Below are 17,230 nucleotides of genomic sequence, written 5' to 3' on the forward strand. Positions count from 1 at the left end.
TATCCTTTCGGTAGCTAGTTCGAAGTTCTACCCCGGCAAACAACGCGGCGTTACGTTTGCCGTAGTTGTTGGAGTGAAAAACAAATATTGTCTGGTGCTCGGACTAGCGCGAGGCAGTGCCGCGACATTTCGGACGAAGGTTGCTCGCTGCTGCGGAACGAACGTGTCATTATCCTTAGTCGCTAAGCTCCATTAGAAACTAAATGCCCCGCGTTCCGGCTGGCAAGCATAGGACCATTGCGAGAGACCTGACTGATTATGGAGACATGGTAATTGTGCAGTGGATGGTGTGTTCTTAGAAACAGAGAGGAAAGAGATAATCAGGCAACAAAATTTAATAGGGAAACGATAAATTTGTGGTCTTTGTGGAAATTCTTAATGATGACAAAATAGATATTTAATAATGATGAAATTAAAGATACGATTGAGTCGATTTTAAATATTCTCTTTTAAAAATTTCTTAAAAAAAAGGGATTTTTAAAAAATTGAGACGAAAGGAATGCATTGATTTGACAAAAACGACAATCCCAATACATACAACGGCATTTGAATACGATGCGATTACAACCATAAATAGGAGGCATCAACGACGTTTAATGTGTGTTCCTGCGAAACAGCAAGTATAACTTGAGTACATTCTGAGGAGCGCTTGTGGAAGTACGGTATAGCGCGACATTTGCTACAGAATTCACGCTCGGTCTGACCTGAATATTAATGCTCGATGCATATATCTTTATCACAGTCTTATCCAAGAATATATCTTGCAACTATAACAGCAAACCATAACCAAAGCCTCAAGCATGGCTGCTCCTACTTTACATATTTCAACAAATATGTAAAGTAGAATGTTTTCTTGATAAGTTTACAAATAATCACGCATTATTATCACGCCCTATTATTACAATATTATTACAATATTTTTAAAAGTTTCTTATCCTACGCTTTTGTCTATCCCTTATTTTCTTTTTCTTCTTTAACTTCTCTCTTTCTCTTTCTTTACAACTTTCTCAGTATTATCCTTCACTAAATCCTTATCTTACAGTCTGCTATACAAGGCGTGCTGAAATTCACGAATTAAAACACTATAGCAGGAAAGTTCTTCAAAAATTAAGTAAAATAGTTAATTGTAAATTTTATATTTCAAGTAATAGTTTTTGAGATCTACTTAAGCTAATCAATTAGAGAGATTACGTATAGCATATATATTAAAAATTGCTAATTAAAATTTAAAGTAAAATTTTACAAATAACCATTTTACTTTATTTTTCGAGAACTTTTTTGTTATAGTATATTGAATTGAAAATTTCGGGACACGTTGTAAATTTCTTGTTTATTTTTTTTCAAATCAATCTCTTTTTAAACCTTTCAATAAAATTTTATATAGTAATGTTATTCGAATTTGTTACTCGGTATCATTATATATATGTCAATCTTAGTGCGATGCGCGAATGACTTTGCTCGTTAGTTGAAAATTTACAGCTAGTACCCTACAAGAAACGGCACTTCGAATTGTTTGATTGGTAGGATGGTCAGATGATTAATTATACTACGAAACGCACAGTCATCTGAAGCCACAGACAATCGAGAGCTGTGATTGTGCACGAGCCAAGATACATTCTGATGCGCAATTAATCGATATTCCATCTAATTGATGCTTAACTCGATTAATAATTATGACGGTTCGTCGCGCATTCAATGGCCATACACATTTACAGCAGTGATTACGGAATTAATTATCATCAATGTTATTGTCTTTACTGTCTCAAGATAGCGTATGAGGAATTACTTTGTTAATATCTGTCATTTTTCTCTCTTATAATATTATAATATTTACGATTATAAATTTATTTTGCTCGCCTTTGGTTTAATTTGAATTTTTACAAGGCGGGAAATTTTTAGTACTATCAAAAGCAAAGAAGCAAGAGAAACATACACTTTACACAGCCCGTTATACATTATTTGTACTTTGGCAACTCCTCCAAGTTGAGGATGATTGAGCCCTGCATAATTCTTTCCACCTTATTAAATCAACATTTAATGAACATTAAATTAAATAGGCAGCACGGACTAATATCTCCACGAGAGATAGCGTTCCTTTAATTAAGTCTTGGCCAAAGAACATGTGCTTCACCTTGAAACGAAAGCGGCGCGCGCGCACGGCGCAACGTTTGTAGATGGACGCGGTTGGAGGCTAATTTGCGGCGGTGCTAAACGAGGAGTTGCCGGAGCATCAAGAAACAGGGCTAGACAAAGGGGTGAAGAAAGGAGGGAGGAGGAAGCGAAGCAAACTCCAGACACACGGCGTGAACTCGCGCGAATTGCGGCCCGACTAATTATCTTTGCAACGAGAAATGTTATTTACTCGTACCTATTTGCTTCTTCGGACATTTGATCTTCTCTATGGCGAACTTGGCCATTTAGTTTTGGCATGAACATTAAATTTTACTGCTTGTCTTGACGACGTGCGAAAGATGCACTATTACAACTATCAACGGTATTTCTGTTTACTCGCATACATAGCTTAGCGTAATAATTAATTCCGTAATAACTGAAAACAGAAACAATTCAGATAGAAAACATTTCCGAGCGAAAAGCAAATTGCAAATTGCAAGACCAGGGAGGGATGTAAGGGAGAAAGAGAAAGAGAGAGATGGGACAGAGCTGACCCGGCCTTTGTGTCGTTGACATTCTAGTAACCGTGGACTCTCCTTCCATCGAAACCCCCTTTTACCGTTAGGTTGGTTTTATCAAACGGAACTAGCTGTAATTGCATGGTACAATCACAAGCCACTTGCGGTTTTCTCTTTTGCTCTTTTGTACCGACTCCAGTTACATGTTTCTTCTTCTATTTCGATCACCGTTCCCCAGTTACACGCTCAATCAGCACCTGGATTAAGTTAACTGCATCGACACCTTTTGGATGGACCCGTTCATAGCGACAGTCGCTCCGAAGGAGATTGCTTAAAAAAAGAAGAAGAAGAAAAGAAAAGAAGAGAGAGGGAACACTTGACTCGATGACGATAGAGATGTCTGAGGCGAAGTGGCGAATTATAATTGAAGGATCGTCTGCAAAAGATAGTGTTTCACCGAGACTCTCGAAAATCGAGACTCTTGTCTTGTCTCACAAGACGAGATGAGACGAGACTATGTTTCGACGGCGAGACCGAGATCGAGATGAAGGCGTCGAGACTTCGGTCTCGAACCGAAACTTTTGTCTTGTCTCAATTTTTTTATAATTTCTTGCTATACTTCTCATATGTCAATATATAAATGTTTATAAGAGAAAATATCAATAATCAATTATCAAATCACCGAAAATTATATAATTTTTCGCATCAAATTGAAAATCCGAGGAATCACGTAGGAAGCAGAGAGTGATACTAACCAATAATGCAGTACAAACTGTTATACACATGCGGACACATATATGCATTTACATAAAAGAATAGAATGCAATAGAATTGACACGATACGGTCAAGAGCAAACACACAGAAAAAAAGGAAATCTCAGACATTGGAAAAGCTTCGGACACTCATTTCCTGTTGATATGCATCCTCTTAAGCATGCATCATTCGGACACCGTGGTGCCGATGTTGCAATTGTCAAAATACTAAATTGTAAACGGCTATCATTAAATTGTTAATGATGGCGAATATTGGCGTCTCTAATCCTGAGCTCGTGGCAACCGTCAGTCTTAGCTGCTTAGCATTCATTTGACACGTTTCTGAAAATCCATATTGTCCAATAGAGACCAGGATTTTGAAAATCGAGACCAAGCGGGACACATGTTTAGAGAATTGATCATATAACTTTTCTCTTACAATTAATGCAGAAACATGAAAAGTGAAAATTTTTACCAGTAAAGTTAATGGCAAAATTTTTCGCTTTTCACGTTTTTGTCGTAGGGAAAAAATTACATGATCGAGCCTCAGAAAGCAAAAGACTATAAATGAGATAGGCGGAAAGCATTTTCGCTTTCATTCCGTTAAAAGTTCACTGTACTGTCCGAACCTTATATAATTGTCATATTATACGTCGTAACTCAGGATAGTCGGTTTCAAACATTTCCTTAACACAAATAAATGACGAAATAAACAAATGAAAAAATGACATTCTGGCGGGTGACAAGTTAAAGCTTGCTCCTACAATTTCCCTTCTACCGGTACCGTTCGACGCATCCAGATCACTTGACGAGATCGAGACGAGATCGAAACGAAATCGAGACGAGACCGAAACGAGATCGAGACGAAACGAGACCGAGCTCAATTGAGACGAGACTGAGACTTGATTATCGAGACTTTTCCGAGACGAGATCGAGATCAATCAAAATCTTGTCTCTTCTCGAAAAAGTGAAACACTAGTAAAAAATGATCAAGCGAAGTACCAAGCGGCTGTTGAAAATGAGATCAGTATTGTGGGGATAACTGGAGAGACCATCATTGTAGAATACACAACACGATTTCAGCTGAAAATACGGCTGCAAAATAACTTAATCCAGCGAATAAAAATATTATTTGTGTCCGTTGCAATGATAAAAAATAATTGGAAGCTTGACGAGAAAGTTACGCCGCAATAAATATCATAATTGTATCACAAAAATGTCCCAGTAGATAAAGTCAACATCGGACCAGACCAAGTAAATTTCTCGAATGCCACCACTTCTGTTCATTTCAGTGGAAAAAAAAATTATTTATCGTCCAGTGTTTCTCTTGTTTCTCATTTCTACGTGGTGTAAAAAAAGATAAAAGACAAAGGAGAGAAAAAAATTTTGTCCAAACGAATGAATGCTGGATAAAGAAAAAAGAAGAGCATAAAATGCTGTTATTTATGTGAGTTGAATTTATACACTTGAAAGAAACGTTCTTAACGGAGTTACTTTCTTTACTCTGAAATGATACGACGGCGAAAGTTGCAAGTTGCTCTCTACTTTGAACGTAATCATAGACCGGAAAATGCTACGGTGTAGGAAAGTGTTTAGGAATCTCGGTTAAAGCAGTGTTAAGAGTAGTTAAGAAGATAGCACGCGAGAGCTAATAAGGCGGACGAGCGATAAGTGCATAGGAAGGGTTAGAAGAAGGGGGTGGGGAGGAGGGAGGGAAGGAGAAGATCACAGCTAGTCTTTACAACTAAATACCCGATCGTCCACCGATACGCTATACGAGCCAGTGCATAAAGGTCGTTCTTGCAGAACGCTCGAGTGGCTTTCATAACTGCTGGACAAGTTTGTGGTAAAACCGACGACGACAGATAACGGCGAGTGAATAACACTCGGTGGCGAAACGGCGGGATAACTTCGGCTTGTCACATTATGAACGCGACTGAATCGTCGACCTCCCCCTTCGCAATCCACTGGCGTGGACCGTAATAGGGTCGTCATCCCCTTCGGCCTCCTTGCCAGCGACCTCGTGAAACATTATGGGGAACCATGACCTCCGACTTATGCACCGCTCGTCGCCTCGATGGAGATACGCTAACGAGACATCGACGACATTTCCAAGCAGATGAAAATGCAAATGCCAGTGCAGCTGAGTCCTAGAAACTATGCGATCTCCTCGCCCGGTGCGATATGAATTTCATTTCGATTGAGACACGATGGAAATTAAAGTAACCGCGTAAGATAATTATAACGTCTGTCGTGCTCTTATGTTTTATGTTCAGGTAAATTAGATAACAATTGATAAAAATTGACAAGTGGAGTAGAGGTTTTTATCTGATATAATTTTTAACATTTTTAAATGGACATTCTTTCTGACTGTCTCTTTATCTCTTTTTGCAGCCTATTTGTCATCTGCATTAATTCTGTATGAATGCTATACTGTTACACTTATGAATAATTAATAAATCAAAGTGACGTATTATTTAAAAAAATATATAATTATAAGCCGGTACTATTAACACACATGCATTTTATAATACATATATCATAATTTTGATATTAAAATGATTTTTTATCTGTAAATAATATTATTGCATATTCTATATATACGCAATCATAGAATTTTTAAATCTTTGTTTTCCTTTTTTATTGTTACTGGAATTAAAAGTCTGCGTAAAAAATTTTACAAATAAGCGGCAAATATAATACTTCAATTTAGAAAAGCCGTTTTGGCCGTTGTGCAAATCTGCGGAAAATGGGTTTCAATAATCTCCCTTGGCTTGGAATTTTTTGCAAGAGTTCTTTGAGACCTGTTCGTGTTTCATCTCTTAATGATCATCCGTCAAAGGAACCCTTCTAATGAAATATTTTGTTATTTTGTTGCAGACGGGATGTCGTATCGGCGGAAAAAAGCTTTTTGATCTGAGCAAAGTCATTGAAGGATTTAAGGAGACGAGTAAGGGTCTACATGAGTCTAATTTCGCCGGGGAACGAAGAAGACCGGAGTCCGGCAGATAGATCCGAAAGAGAGGAAAAAGGCGGAAAATAGTGGAAACGGTCTGGCACATGTTACAAGCATAAAGAAAGAAAGGGTAGCGAAGAGCCAGCAGCAGCGAGAGAGTGGGAAGGCCGTTACTCTCGCGATCGCCGTCGGTAGAAGCGATGATTGTGTCTTCATGTTATACCCGAAGGAACGGAGTAATACGTTCCGAGAAGAAGGAACGTGAAGTATAGGGTGCATAAATCAGGACGCGCGTAGAAATGAAGATTCTGTCTGGGAAGAGGAATAACGGCAGCGGGAGTGCGAAATTTTACGTGACATAAAGCCCTTTTGCCCAATGACGCGGAAAAAGTGTGTCTGATAAACAACGGCGCGGGCAGCTGATCTCTTTTTTGTAAATTTTGTATTCTAAATTTCTGTATCTGTCGCCATCGACAGCATACGTGTTAATCTCGTGTCGAGCACCAATTAGAGCCAAGAGACGCGTGATCGCGCTTAATTAATTTCGCTGCTTCGCGAGTCGATTATGTCGTACTGTCGCACTCGACCATGATCTAGAATCTACGAGATTAATTGCTCACGTACATAGTAAAAATCAAAACGCCTCACTCTTTCTGCTTGATCACCGGCACAACTCCTCGAAATTAATATTGCTGTTGAATCTTTATCCCTCGACAATCCATTAGCATGTCGATCCCTCGCTCCTATTAATACGCAGACTTGCTTTAATGAAATTCCCCGTTTGAGAGCTCATTGATTGAATCGCGTATAAATATTATGCGTGTAGAAATCACGCAGCAGCGTATTCTTGAAATTTCCTTCGAGCTATTATCCGTCGGGCGACTCGCAACGATATGAAAATACCAGCTATTAGACGCGACGGAATGTCGGTAAAACGATGGCGGTATCGAGAGTTTCGTTCGATTGCGTAGATATTCAACGGCTGTGACGTATTGTTGTGCACCCGTGTTCGGACGAAAAAAAAAAAAAGAGAGGAAAAAGAGAGGAACGCGCGGAAGAAGCAGGTGTAGCGTACAAAAACGGGACGGAGGCATGTCGGAGAAGATGATATCGAGGCGAAGAACTGATTGAAACGAGAGAGAAAAAAATGACAACTGTCGAGGCCGTTAGTGAAATGAGTGCGGTACGCCGGGTGGTATGGTTCAGCGCCGTGTTATTCGCTGCGACTCCTTTGGCCTACACTCAAGTGACATGGACGCCGATCTACGTGGGAGGATACAGTGAGTACAATTTATTATTTATTATTCTTTGGTGCAAAATGATGCGATGATAACAAACTGTACGATAAAATTGAGTTATTACTCTCTACACGAAAAGAACAATTTTATTGTAGCATCTAAAAATTTAGCTAGATACAAGTCAGAAAATAATTTAATATTGAACTGTCAACATAATGATGTAAAACGTTTAAAGGTGATGATACTGCTGCAAAAAATTTTGATATTTTAATAACCAGCTTAAACGTTATATTGAACCATTTAAAAAATATGAATTTTTTAATGATTTAATATTTTCACATATCTGTGACTCAGTATTGTGTCAATTGTTCTTTTCGTGTATTCTTTCTTAGTTTTAAGTACTTAAACACTTTTGGTAAAGCGATTATGAAATAACTCGACTGAAAAATATGAATATTATAAAATATAATGTTAAATTTATTAGAGTTAAAACGTAATAATGTGTCACTAATTCTTGGTACATATGACTTATTAACGTCATTTATCATCTCGCGTGATTTGCTCGCGGAATATGCGATATTTGCAGTTGTCACATACACTAATCTTCATTTTCATATGATAATACATTATGATAAATTATGCTTCGGACCACACTGCGCGTCGCTTCGTTACGGGCTGAAAAAACATGTCAAAACGAGCGCACACGCGTTTCCTTTTTTTTATGCGACATATTTTCATTCGTCCGACGGAAAAGCGAAAAAGGAAGAGAAGAACTGACGCAGTAAACGATGAAATATCGCGCAGCATTATTTTTTCGCGTTTCTCCGAATCCTTTTTAACGACTCGAACTTTGGCAATCAGGGTTATAGCGCCAACGACGAACGGCGAACGCGAAAGCGTGCTTTACGATAACCTGTACGAAGGATTGATAGTGTCAATTAACGGGCCACAACTGGCTGAAAGTTCGCAAACGAGTACAATTAATGGCGCATCAGTTTTCTGCGCAGCAATTGAGGAAAGAGACATCAAAGTGAACCTTTCTAAATTTGGGTAGCAATTCTCAAACGCAACCTTTTTTTACAATGGAATAAAATGTTAAAAATTATAATAGAATTAAGGCATAAAATATATAAAGTTAAAAATCATAATAATTAATTTCTCAAAATAATATTACGCTGAAAGATTTTATTACAATTTTATTTTGAAGTATAGGTCTGAAAATAATTATGTTGAACCATTTATAAAATTGTATAGGGTGTGTTTAACTTGGTTGCTAGAATATCAAAACTGTTTGCAGCAACATTAACATGCTTGGACGTCCTATACAATTATTTTGATGTCTCAACATAAAATCGTTTTCTGCATCTAGCTAAATTTTTAGATATTGCAGCAAAATTTCGGTAAAAAATATTAGGTTGATAAAAAAGTCATATCTCTCTTCCTCTAAGTACATGAAAGGCATTTTTTTCATACAAAGCAAAAACTTTCATAGAAAACACAACAATACGACTTTTTTGCCAACCTCATAGAATGATATTAATTTATTATTATTCACTTAAAATTTTTTACAAAAGAGATTGACAATGTAATAAAATAGAAATTGTACATTTACATATAATTTACGTTAGATATTTTTCAAAGTATTTAATACGATGAAAATCAATTAACGTTACTTCAAAGGGAAATTTTTTATTCCAAATATAGTATAATGATATTGGAACAAATTAAACGTTGCCGTGAGGATACGTTCCATTAATGCAATCTAGTAAATTATTTTAATGATATTTCTGGAAAAATGAGTTCAGAATTTAATCTATTGCCCGCGTAACGGGGAGCGTCAAACTGGAATGATGATAAATGCATAAAATACTCGCTTAAGAGAAAAGCAATCTCACGAGTATTCAGATCTCAGCGGACATTAAATTTTTATAACCCAGGACATTTATCCGTTAATGCCGTCACTCCGCCTGATGGACGTCGCAATAATCGAATTACAGGAATGGTCCGTCACATAATTTATTAGACCGGACGGTTTTAATATATTTTATTGTTAATTATCGCCGTCGAAAGTTTAAATCGATAGCTATTACCATCTATAGCTGTTTCACTTTACGGTCCCATAACTTTTGTGTATATTAATGAAATTGTATCGTATAGAGATGCTGCGTTGATAAGTAGATTGTGCGGTCCATAAACTCATATAATGGGATATAATGCGGGAGCATCGTTGAAATACAGTATTGCATGTCACACTTTCCTAAATATAATTGGATACAAAATACGGCATGTACCTAAATTTATTAGCAAAATAATTTTTATATTATATTTGAAGACTTTTTCCCAAATATTGTAATTTTAAACGTTGGGATTATAAAATGTAACTGGAAAATGGTCGACCGACTGCATTGGGCTGTCGGTAGACAGTATTTTATCCTACGTACTCCCGAGAGAAAACCCGGAAGATACGCTGGAATCAGTAACAATGTATCTACAGCAGGATCAAATTATCGCACACACAGAAAACGATATTGCAAGAGAGTTTAGCCGAAGTAGAATTTTACCGAATGATCATTCGATCCACGTAGAACGGATTGAAAACCAATCACGCTTCGCTCCGTAGAAAGATATAGGGCCCTGCTACCTAGAAATCAATCTGAAACGTGCCCGAAGTAACTCAATTTTCTCGAGTTATGTCTAAGGTTACCGTTGCAGGCCGTGTATAAGCTGATATGAGAAGGTGAGCGTCCTTGAGTTTGCAACTTCCGCGAAGTCTGATCGCAGTCTTAATCACTAGAACTTCATCGTGAGAAATTAAGCACTACCGTTCTACAACTCCGACGTATCTTACCTTGTTTGTCTTAATGAACAAGTCTCGAAGTTGCGCCTTCCTTGCCTTTCCGAGATTTACTTGCTAACATTTGTAATAGGAAACACAACCAAATGATATATCTAAAAATTAAAAATTAGAGTTATACCATACTCAACCATTCTAATACTCTGATACTTTAATTCCTTCAGAAATATCACTTAATCACTGTATTTCTATTCAGATGTAATCCGTTATATCATGTCGAGTTTCTTGTTAACTAATACAAGTCCGAGGAGGAGCAATTTACAGAAATATACTTGGCACATAAGCATCCCGATGCAAATGTAATATACATTCGCCGAGCGGAATGTCGCCTTATTCAAAGTCCGAAGTAGCAACCTACAGCATACCGTAGGAACTGAGAATCTACTATCGCGCGGCATTGTAGCGCATCAATCTTCTAGATCGTTACGCGTCCTTCGTCCATTTAGTAAGGTCCCCTCGAGTTAGATCCTGACTCCGTCGTAAGCGATGTCGTCGCGGTAACGACTGAGCTAGACAAGCGGATCCTTTAAAGCGTGATCCAGGGTTGTGCGTGTAGATCCGCCGGAATAATTCAAGCCGCAAACATCGTGCTCCGGTGATGGTGGATCAGGCGGGAGAGAACCGGCAGTGAGTTTAGATGAAGGGGAAACGAAGTGGTAGAATATAGGATCGCCGCGGCGCGCCGGTGAAGATTCTCCTTTGCAGTTGGTTGTTGTCGGTAGCAGACTGTACTCTAATTAACGGCGAGTAGCAAGGATATCAGAGAGAGAGAGAGAGAGACGGAGAATCGTTGTAATAACTCGTGCCGCTGCGAAGCTATGAAGGAAGTGAAGGAGGAGTAGGAGGGATTGCATACAAAAGAGAATGGATAGGTGGGAGGGCGGTATATGAAAGGCGTGTGAGAGGAGCGATTCTCGATTTGTATCTCGAGTACGCCCGTCTTAAAATGTTGTCGATTAATTAACATCCGAATACTAAGCGCTTACTGTTTCTCGATGCGGAAATTTCCAACTTTCGTGACGTGAAAAGGTTGAAACCCGGTTGACGCCTCCGGTGAATATTGCGCCATACGGAGAAGACTAACTACTGTAAGCAGAAATCGGAGATGGATAGTCTCTCACGTCGCGTTACGTCGACATAAATGGGGCCGAAAGTCATTTGTCATGTGACTCTGTATATCGGTTTATACGAGTTACCAATAGTAAATGCTTGATGAAAGAAATTAAGCTTCTTTCAGTTTTTTTTTTTTTTTTTTTTTTTTCTACATGAAACATTTTCTCTGACGATACATTTTTTAATTCAAACATTATACTCGTATTAGACATTACGTCACAGTCCTTGAATTAAAAACCGCGAAAAATTATGTTAAATTGCAAAAATTTTATTATATTTATTATAATAAATAAAATTTTGTTATAATCCTCAGAAAAAAAGAAAAACAGAGCATAATATTTATTTTTCTTTATCTTTTCAATCTATTACGCGGAAAAATAAAGCATATAATAAAGTAAATTGTGGTGCGCCATCGAAATTCAAGGAATAAAAATATATTATATTCTTTATTCCTTGAATTTCGATGGCGCACCATAGAAAAACGGATCAGCGGTGCGATATCTTGCGTATTACAGACCGTGTAGGTAGCATGAAGATTGCATTGTGAGTCAGACATGCGTACTTAATTCAAATATTACACACGAACTATGAATACACGCAGCATGCTGCTGGTTACGCGCACCTTGTCTCATTATTCGAACTTCAAAAGGATCATACTTCCATTGTAGCAGAGCAGTAATTATATTCCTTTCATGAAGCGTTATTATGTTACGTTCGTCATTTGTGACGAACTGATCTTTATAACAATAGATGATTGATGTCGCCTAAGCCAATATCGTAGATCAATAAATTATCTAATAACATTGCCTTATGAAAACGACGATAGTGATTCACCGCGATATGGAACGAAGCGTCGTCGTGCATCGGTTTGATTTAATCTCAGATACAATTGATCAAGATGGTCCTTGAATCGTTCTACTCTTCTTCAAGTTATCTATCGTTATGCCTTGATAAAAGACAAAGAAAACGATGGAGCTTCTTTTACGTGCGCGTGTCCAACTTGGCGAATGAAGTCGAGAGCTGTAAAAAAACTTAGGATCGTAAAGCCGCGGTGAGATTCAAGTTGGACGAACGCGAGTCGAATATCACGATCGGTCTTCAAGGATCGTGGGTTTCTCGAGGAAGGGCCAAAGGCATACAGAGATCTTTCGTTATTTTTTTTTCTCATCTTTACTTTCTCGTTTCGCATCGCTTAATCTTATCACGCGCGATTCGGGCGCGGACTCGGGCAGTTCAAACTCGACCGTTACTACTTGCTGTCCTGAAGGGCAACTTCGCTTACGAGCCAAACTTCGATCCTTTCGCGGTTTTTATTGCGTTGCTTTATTAACAAGACCACGGGAACGTGCTACGCGATACGAATTAATTACTCTGTGTTCGCGCCGAACTTGTTTTGTTTCAACACTACACAACACAATAACAATGCGGTAAAACTTTTGCGGCGGGTCAATCGTGCACGAAATGTATGTTAGGGTCAATTATTAGGAGCAGTGATAAATGATTTTATTTTATTGCAAAAATAACATTCGCGTAAAATTATATTCTTTACGATTGCGCAATGCCAGACGTTACTTGCTCCATGATAAATGGTAAACATTCGTGCCGTGCAAATACATCCCAATATTTTAAAAATAACCGGATTGCAAGAAATCCGATTATTTTGAAAAATATATAGGGATTTCTTTATATGTATATATATTATATATATCCATACCAAACAACGCTGTTTTGAACATACATGTACGAACTATAAATGCGTATCCGTCGTATTGATTTATAAGTCAAAATGTAGCCGAGGGAAAACGTGACAATCTCGCGCCGTGCGTTTGAAGCAGCACGAAGCAAGCGACAAAGGACGACGGGTATGCGGAGTGCACGAAGGCGAAAACGTTTGCTTGGACGAGTAAACAGGGGCGATTCTGTTTGCTTTTCGAGAAGGAAGAGCGCGTCTCGGCGTATATGCGTGGAACGAGATGGAACCATACTCCTCCCCCCGTATACGCGTCACTGCACGAATGACAATTCAATATTGATGCTAACCTTGCTTTCATAAGCAACTGCTGTCCACCAATTTGTGTGCTCACAACAATAAAACATGCTTCCAAACCCAGAAAGCGCTCTTTCAAAGTGAATTGTAAACTTTGCCCAGACAGCTTTGTTTTCCCGGCAGACGGATGTTGCTCATAGTTGATATTCTTTGCTGAGATTGTATACCCTAACTCTCTTATTTATTAACTTCGTTCCGCTTGATTTTTTTTTTTTTTTTTTACAAAGCTGCATTGCTAGAAGAACTATTAGAAATACTATTTCAATTTCTCCCTCATTATTACGTAACGTGATAATTGAATCATATTATAGAAATAGTCGGGCACAATAAGGCAAAACCTTATATTATTGCAAAGAAAAATTGTATTCATGGTCTTGATAATATTTGTAAGAAATTTTATTTTATTGTGAATTACCTATTTCTAAAAATGTGCAATCGACAACGGCAGTCATCGCCGTTACACATCGATCGATGCTATCCTGTTCAACGGTGGGGGAGCAGCTGTAAAAAGGTATCGTATAATGAGAAAAGGGGTTCCGGCTTCCGTCGATCTCGCAATCGCGGCGGCAGCGCATTGTTACAACATATCGGGAACACCGCGAGCGAGCGAACTTGAAAAGCCACCTGCGCGCGCGGTGTGCAGGTGCATTGCAGTTTCATAGTCTTCGAGCCCTTCCTCCCTCCCCCCATCCCCCTCCCACCGCGATGTTTCCCGCCCGGTCGACGGACCGAGGACCGTCGGGCAAACTGTAATCCTGTTTTCTAAATGTAACCCAACTTCGGCGAACATGTGTATGTCCGACCGCAAGCACTGTTCGACAATTTGTCTCCGTGCCCGACGCTTCGCCGCACTCCTCTCTCTGTCTCTTCGGTACTTTCCTCGCTGCTCCCTCCATCCACTAACTGCATTCTCCTTCTCGCGCGTTCAGTATCTTCCCCACGGGACGGGAAAGACCCCTTGCGTGAAACTACATTTCCTTCAATACTTGTGCGTGTGCATACGTTTACGTATGCGTGAGGCAATAGGCAACGTGCGTGTTTGTTTTATGTATATACGTATATGATGTTTGTGCACGTGTTCGATAATGTAGAGCATGCATGGTACATAGAGCGAACGTCTGTGTACATCGCGCGACTGCGAGTGTGCATGTGTCTGTTCCGCATTCAGGTTTTTGAATGCAGTTTAACGTTCCGCTCGATCTTCGACGTAACTTCCGTGAGAAATTCACTTGGTGTTGCTCTTCGAAATTTGCGCCGAAGATTATCGAACTACGATAAACCTTAACCACCGGTACTAACCGTCCCACTCGTGATTTACTTGCACCTCCTGCAGCGAACCAATTTCCCTTGAAAAGCGCTTTGCGCATTTCTTGCAATGGGCTATGCTTATCGACTTTAATTATTTTTGAACTTTTATCCGTCTATTTTAGGTAACGAATTGAAATATTAGATTATCTTTGTAGTCATCTTTATCATTCCTTAATGGTATCATGTGTGAAAAAAGATGATATCTGTATTTGTCTCGTCTATGTACATACATGATGTTTGTGCACATGTAGGGTAATGTAAGATACATAGGATACATAGAACGGTCGTCTGTATACATCGCACGAACATTCTTGGTACCATCTGGGTCTCTCGTTTCCGACCACTTTTTCATCTATTTGAAGTGGTCAAAAAAATCTCTAAAATTCATGAACATACTTTCAAGTTTCTAGAACCGACTTCATTTTGGAAAAAAAAATAGTATAATTTGATTATTTTTCAAATTTTAAGAAATTTCTAGGTAGAAATCAGTTGGACGTGAAATATTCATCATGGATGTTCCATGTCCATCAATATCCGGAACGGTTGTTATTACGTAATAATATTCAACTATTAAGAAACCTTCAATATTAAATATCAATTTATTTACGAGAGATGCAATCAAATATTAAAATATTTTCTATAATATAGTACAGTAGCAGAGGTGCATTATTTGCCAATGACACATGTACACACACTTCTGCCTGTAAATCTCATTGAGTTTATTCCGTTAAATTATTTGTCCATTATAGCAGACAACATTTATCATTTTATTTCTGCGGGAAATCGTTAAATTAAATCGTCAGATTTATTAAGCCGTGCACGTAGATCGAGTTTGCTCGACAAACGATCAGCGGTACGTCGAAATTCAAATTTCTCCATTCGAGTCACTCGTCATCGCCGAACGAAGCTCGTAACATAGCAGTTTGGCAAGAACAATTAACCTCGGGCTGATGGCATTTAGCAATACCAGTCTAATTCAACCGTCGTCAGATCTCGCATACCATCCCTTCATCCAACTCGTATCTGACAATCGATTCCTGTTAATCCATTCTGCGCGGCGCACACAATCACCGATCTCGTTGCACCGGAATGTTTTATACGGACCTTTGTTCGCAAATTCACGAGTAAGCGGCGCGCGGCGATGGAAAAATCGATCTTCTTTCCTCCTGTTTTTAATTCGACGCCGATAGCAGACTCGTATACGTTGTCGAATCAGCGCCGATATTTTCATTCACAATGACTCTCTTTATTTTCTTACGCGATATCTCCGATGTACGGGTATCTTTAATAAATATGTATGTATGCTAGCTGACAATCCAAATTACGTCCAGTAAAATTTTTTTATACATAAAGAAATCGCTACATTATTGTTACTTATCACAAGGATGAGATATTTCAATGTATCTAACTACACTATTTTTATCGTGCATATTTTGTAGGTTTTATGTGATTTTACTTGAAAATTCAGTCTTTAATTAGTCAGCAGCGGCTATTGTCGAAGAAAATTGATTTGTTTAATCAACGAAAGGCTGGAAATACTTGGTTATTTAGCCTTCGAGCATCGTCAGTAATTACAAAATGCTGTGTACACTCAATAATGTTTTAACGCAACATCGAACATGATCGTTCGGAAATCGACTGTGGTCGTTGCTCACGGCAACCTGAGCCGGAAGAGCCGTGTCGTGCACGAATTGTCGATATTCGAGAGAGCGGCAATCGCAGCCGCTCGTCATCGCTTGGCAAGGGCGGAGAGCGGGCTCGTAACTTGCAGCAAGAACAATTAGCCGGCGGGCCTGCCGGAATTGCCATGGGCGGTGCAGCCGGCTGGTTGCTCTCGCACTCGTCACGAGTGCTCTTCGCGCAACCCCTTTCGTACCATCCCTCCGGGTTCGTTGTGTCCCTCTACCGATTCTCCTCGCACTAAAGCAATCTCGACGTGAGTTATATGCGCCAAGTTTCCACGACGCGGCGGCGGCGGCCGCGATGGTGGCCGCGGTGGTGGCGACGACGGCTGCTACAGTCTGCCAGTAATATTGTTCAAAATATCCGGAGCTAACTCCGGCACGTCGCGACGCCGTGCACGACGCTCTCGAATAGAGGAAAGCGTCGCGGTGCTTCAACTTCGTTCTTCTCGCGTTGTGTTGTCCGCGACCGGCGTCGCGTCGCGCCGAGAACGAAAGTGCTTTCGTATACTGGATAAGTAATGTCGCGGTGTAAGTTTTGAAAATGCGGCCATTCATCAGGTATGCAAAGTGCGTTACAACGAATTAAATTGTCATACTTTACTCTCTGTGTTAAGCAGTTAATTTTTTTTTTTATTTAATAATGCAC

At 39.2% G+C, this 17,230-nt stretch overlaps 1 protein-coding gene across 6 annotated transcripts in view; it reads left to right on the top strand.

Moving 5' to 3' along the window:
* LOC105196718 overlaps positions 1–17,230 on the top strand; it is a 367,858-nt gene that overhangs the window by 160,346 nt on the left and 190,282 nt on the right. For 5 of the 6 annotated variants that reach the window (XM_026134882.2, XM_026134881.2, XM_039447669.1 and 2 more), the window contains one exon: positions 6,264–7,619. In XM_026134882.2, the coding sequence (XP_025990667.1) occupies positions 7,487–7,619 (133 nt within the window). In that variant the 5' untranslated portion in view covers positions 6,264–7,486. The remainder of the gene's footprint in view (positions 1–6,263; positions 7,620–17,230) is intronic. The other variant, XM_026134884.2, reaches the window with a different exon arrangement.

This window comes from Solenopsis invicta, chromosome 3 (genome assembly GCF_016802725.1).
Source record: "Solenopsis invicta isolate M01_SB chromosome 3, UNIL_Sinv_3.0, whole genome shotgun sequence".
NCBI lineage: Eukaryota > Metazoa > Arthropoda > Insecta > Hymenoptera > Formicidae > Solenopsis > Solenopsis invicta.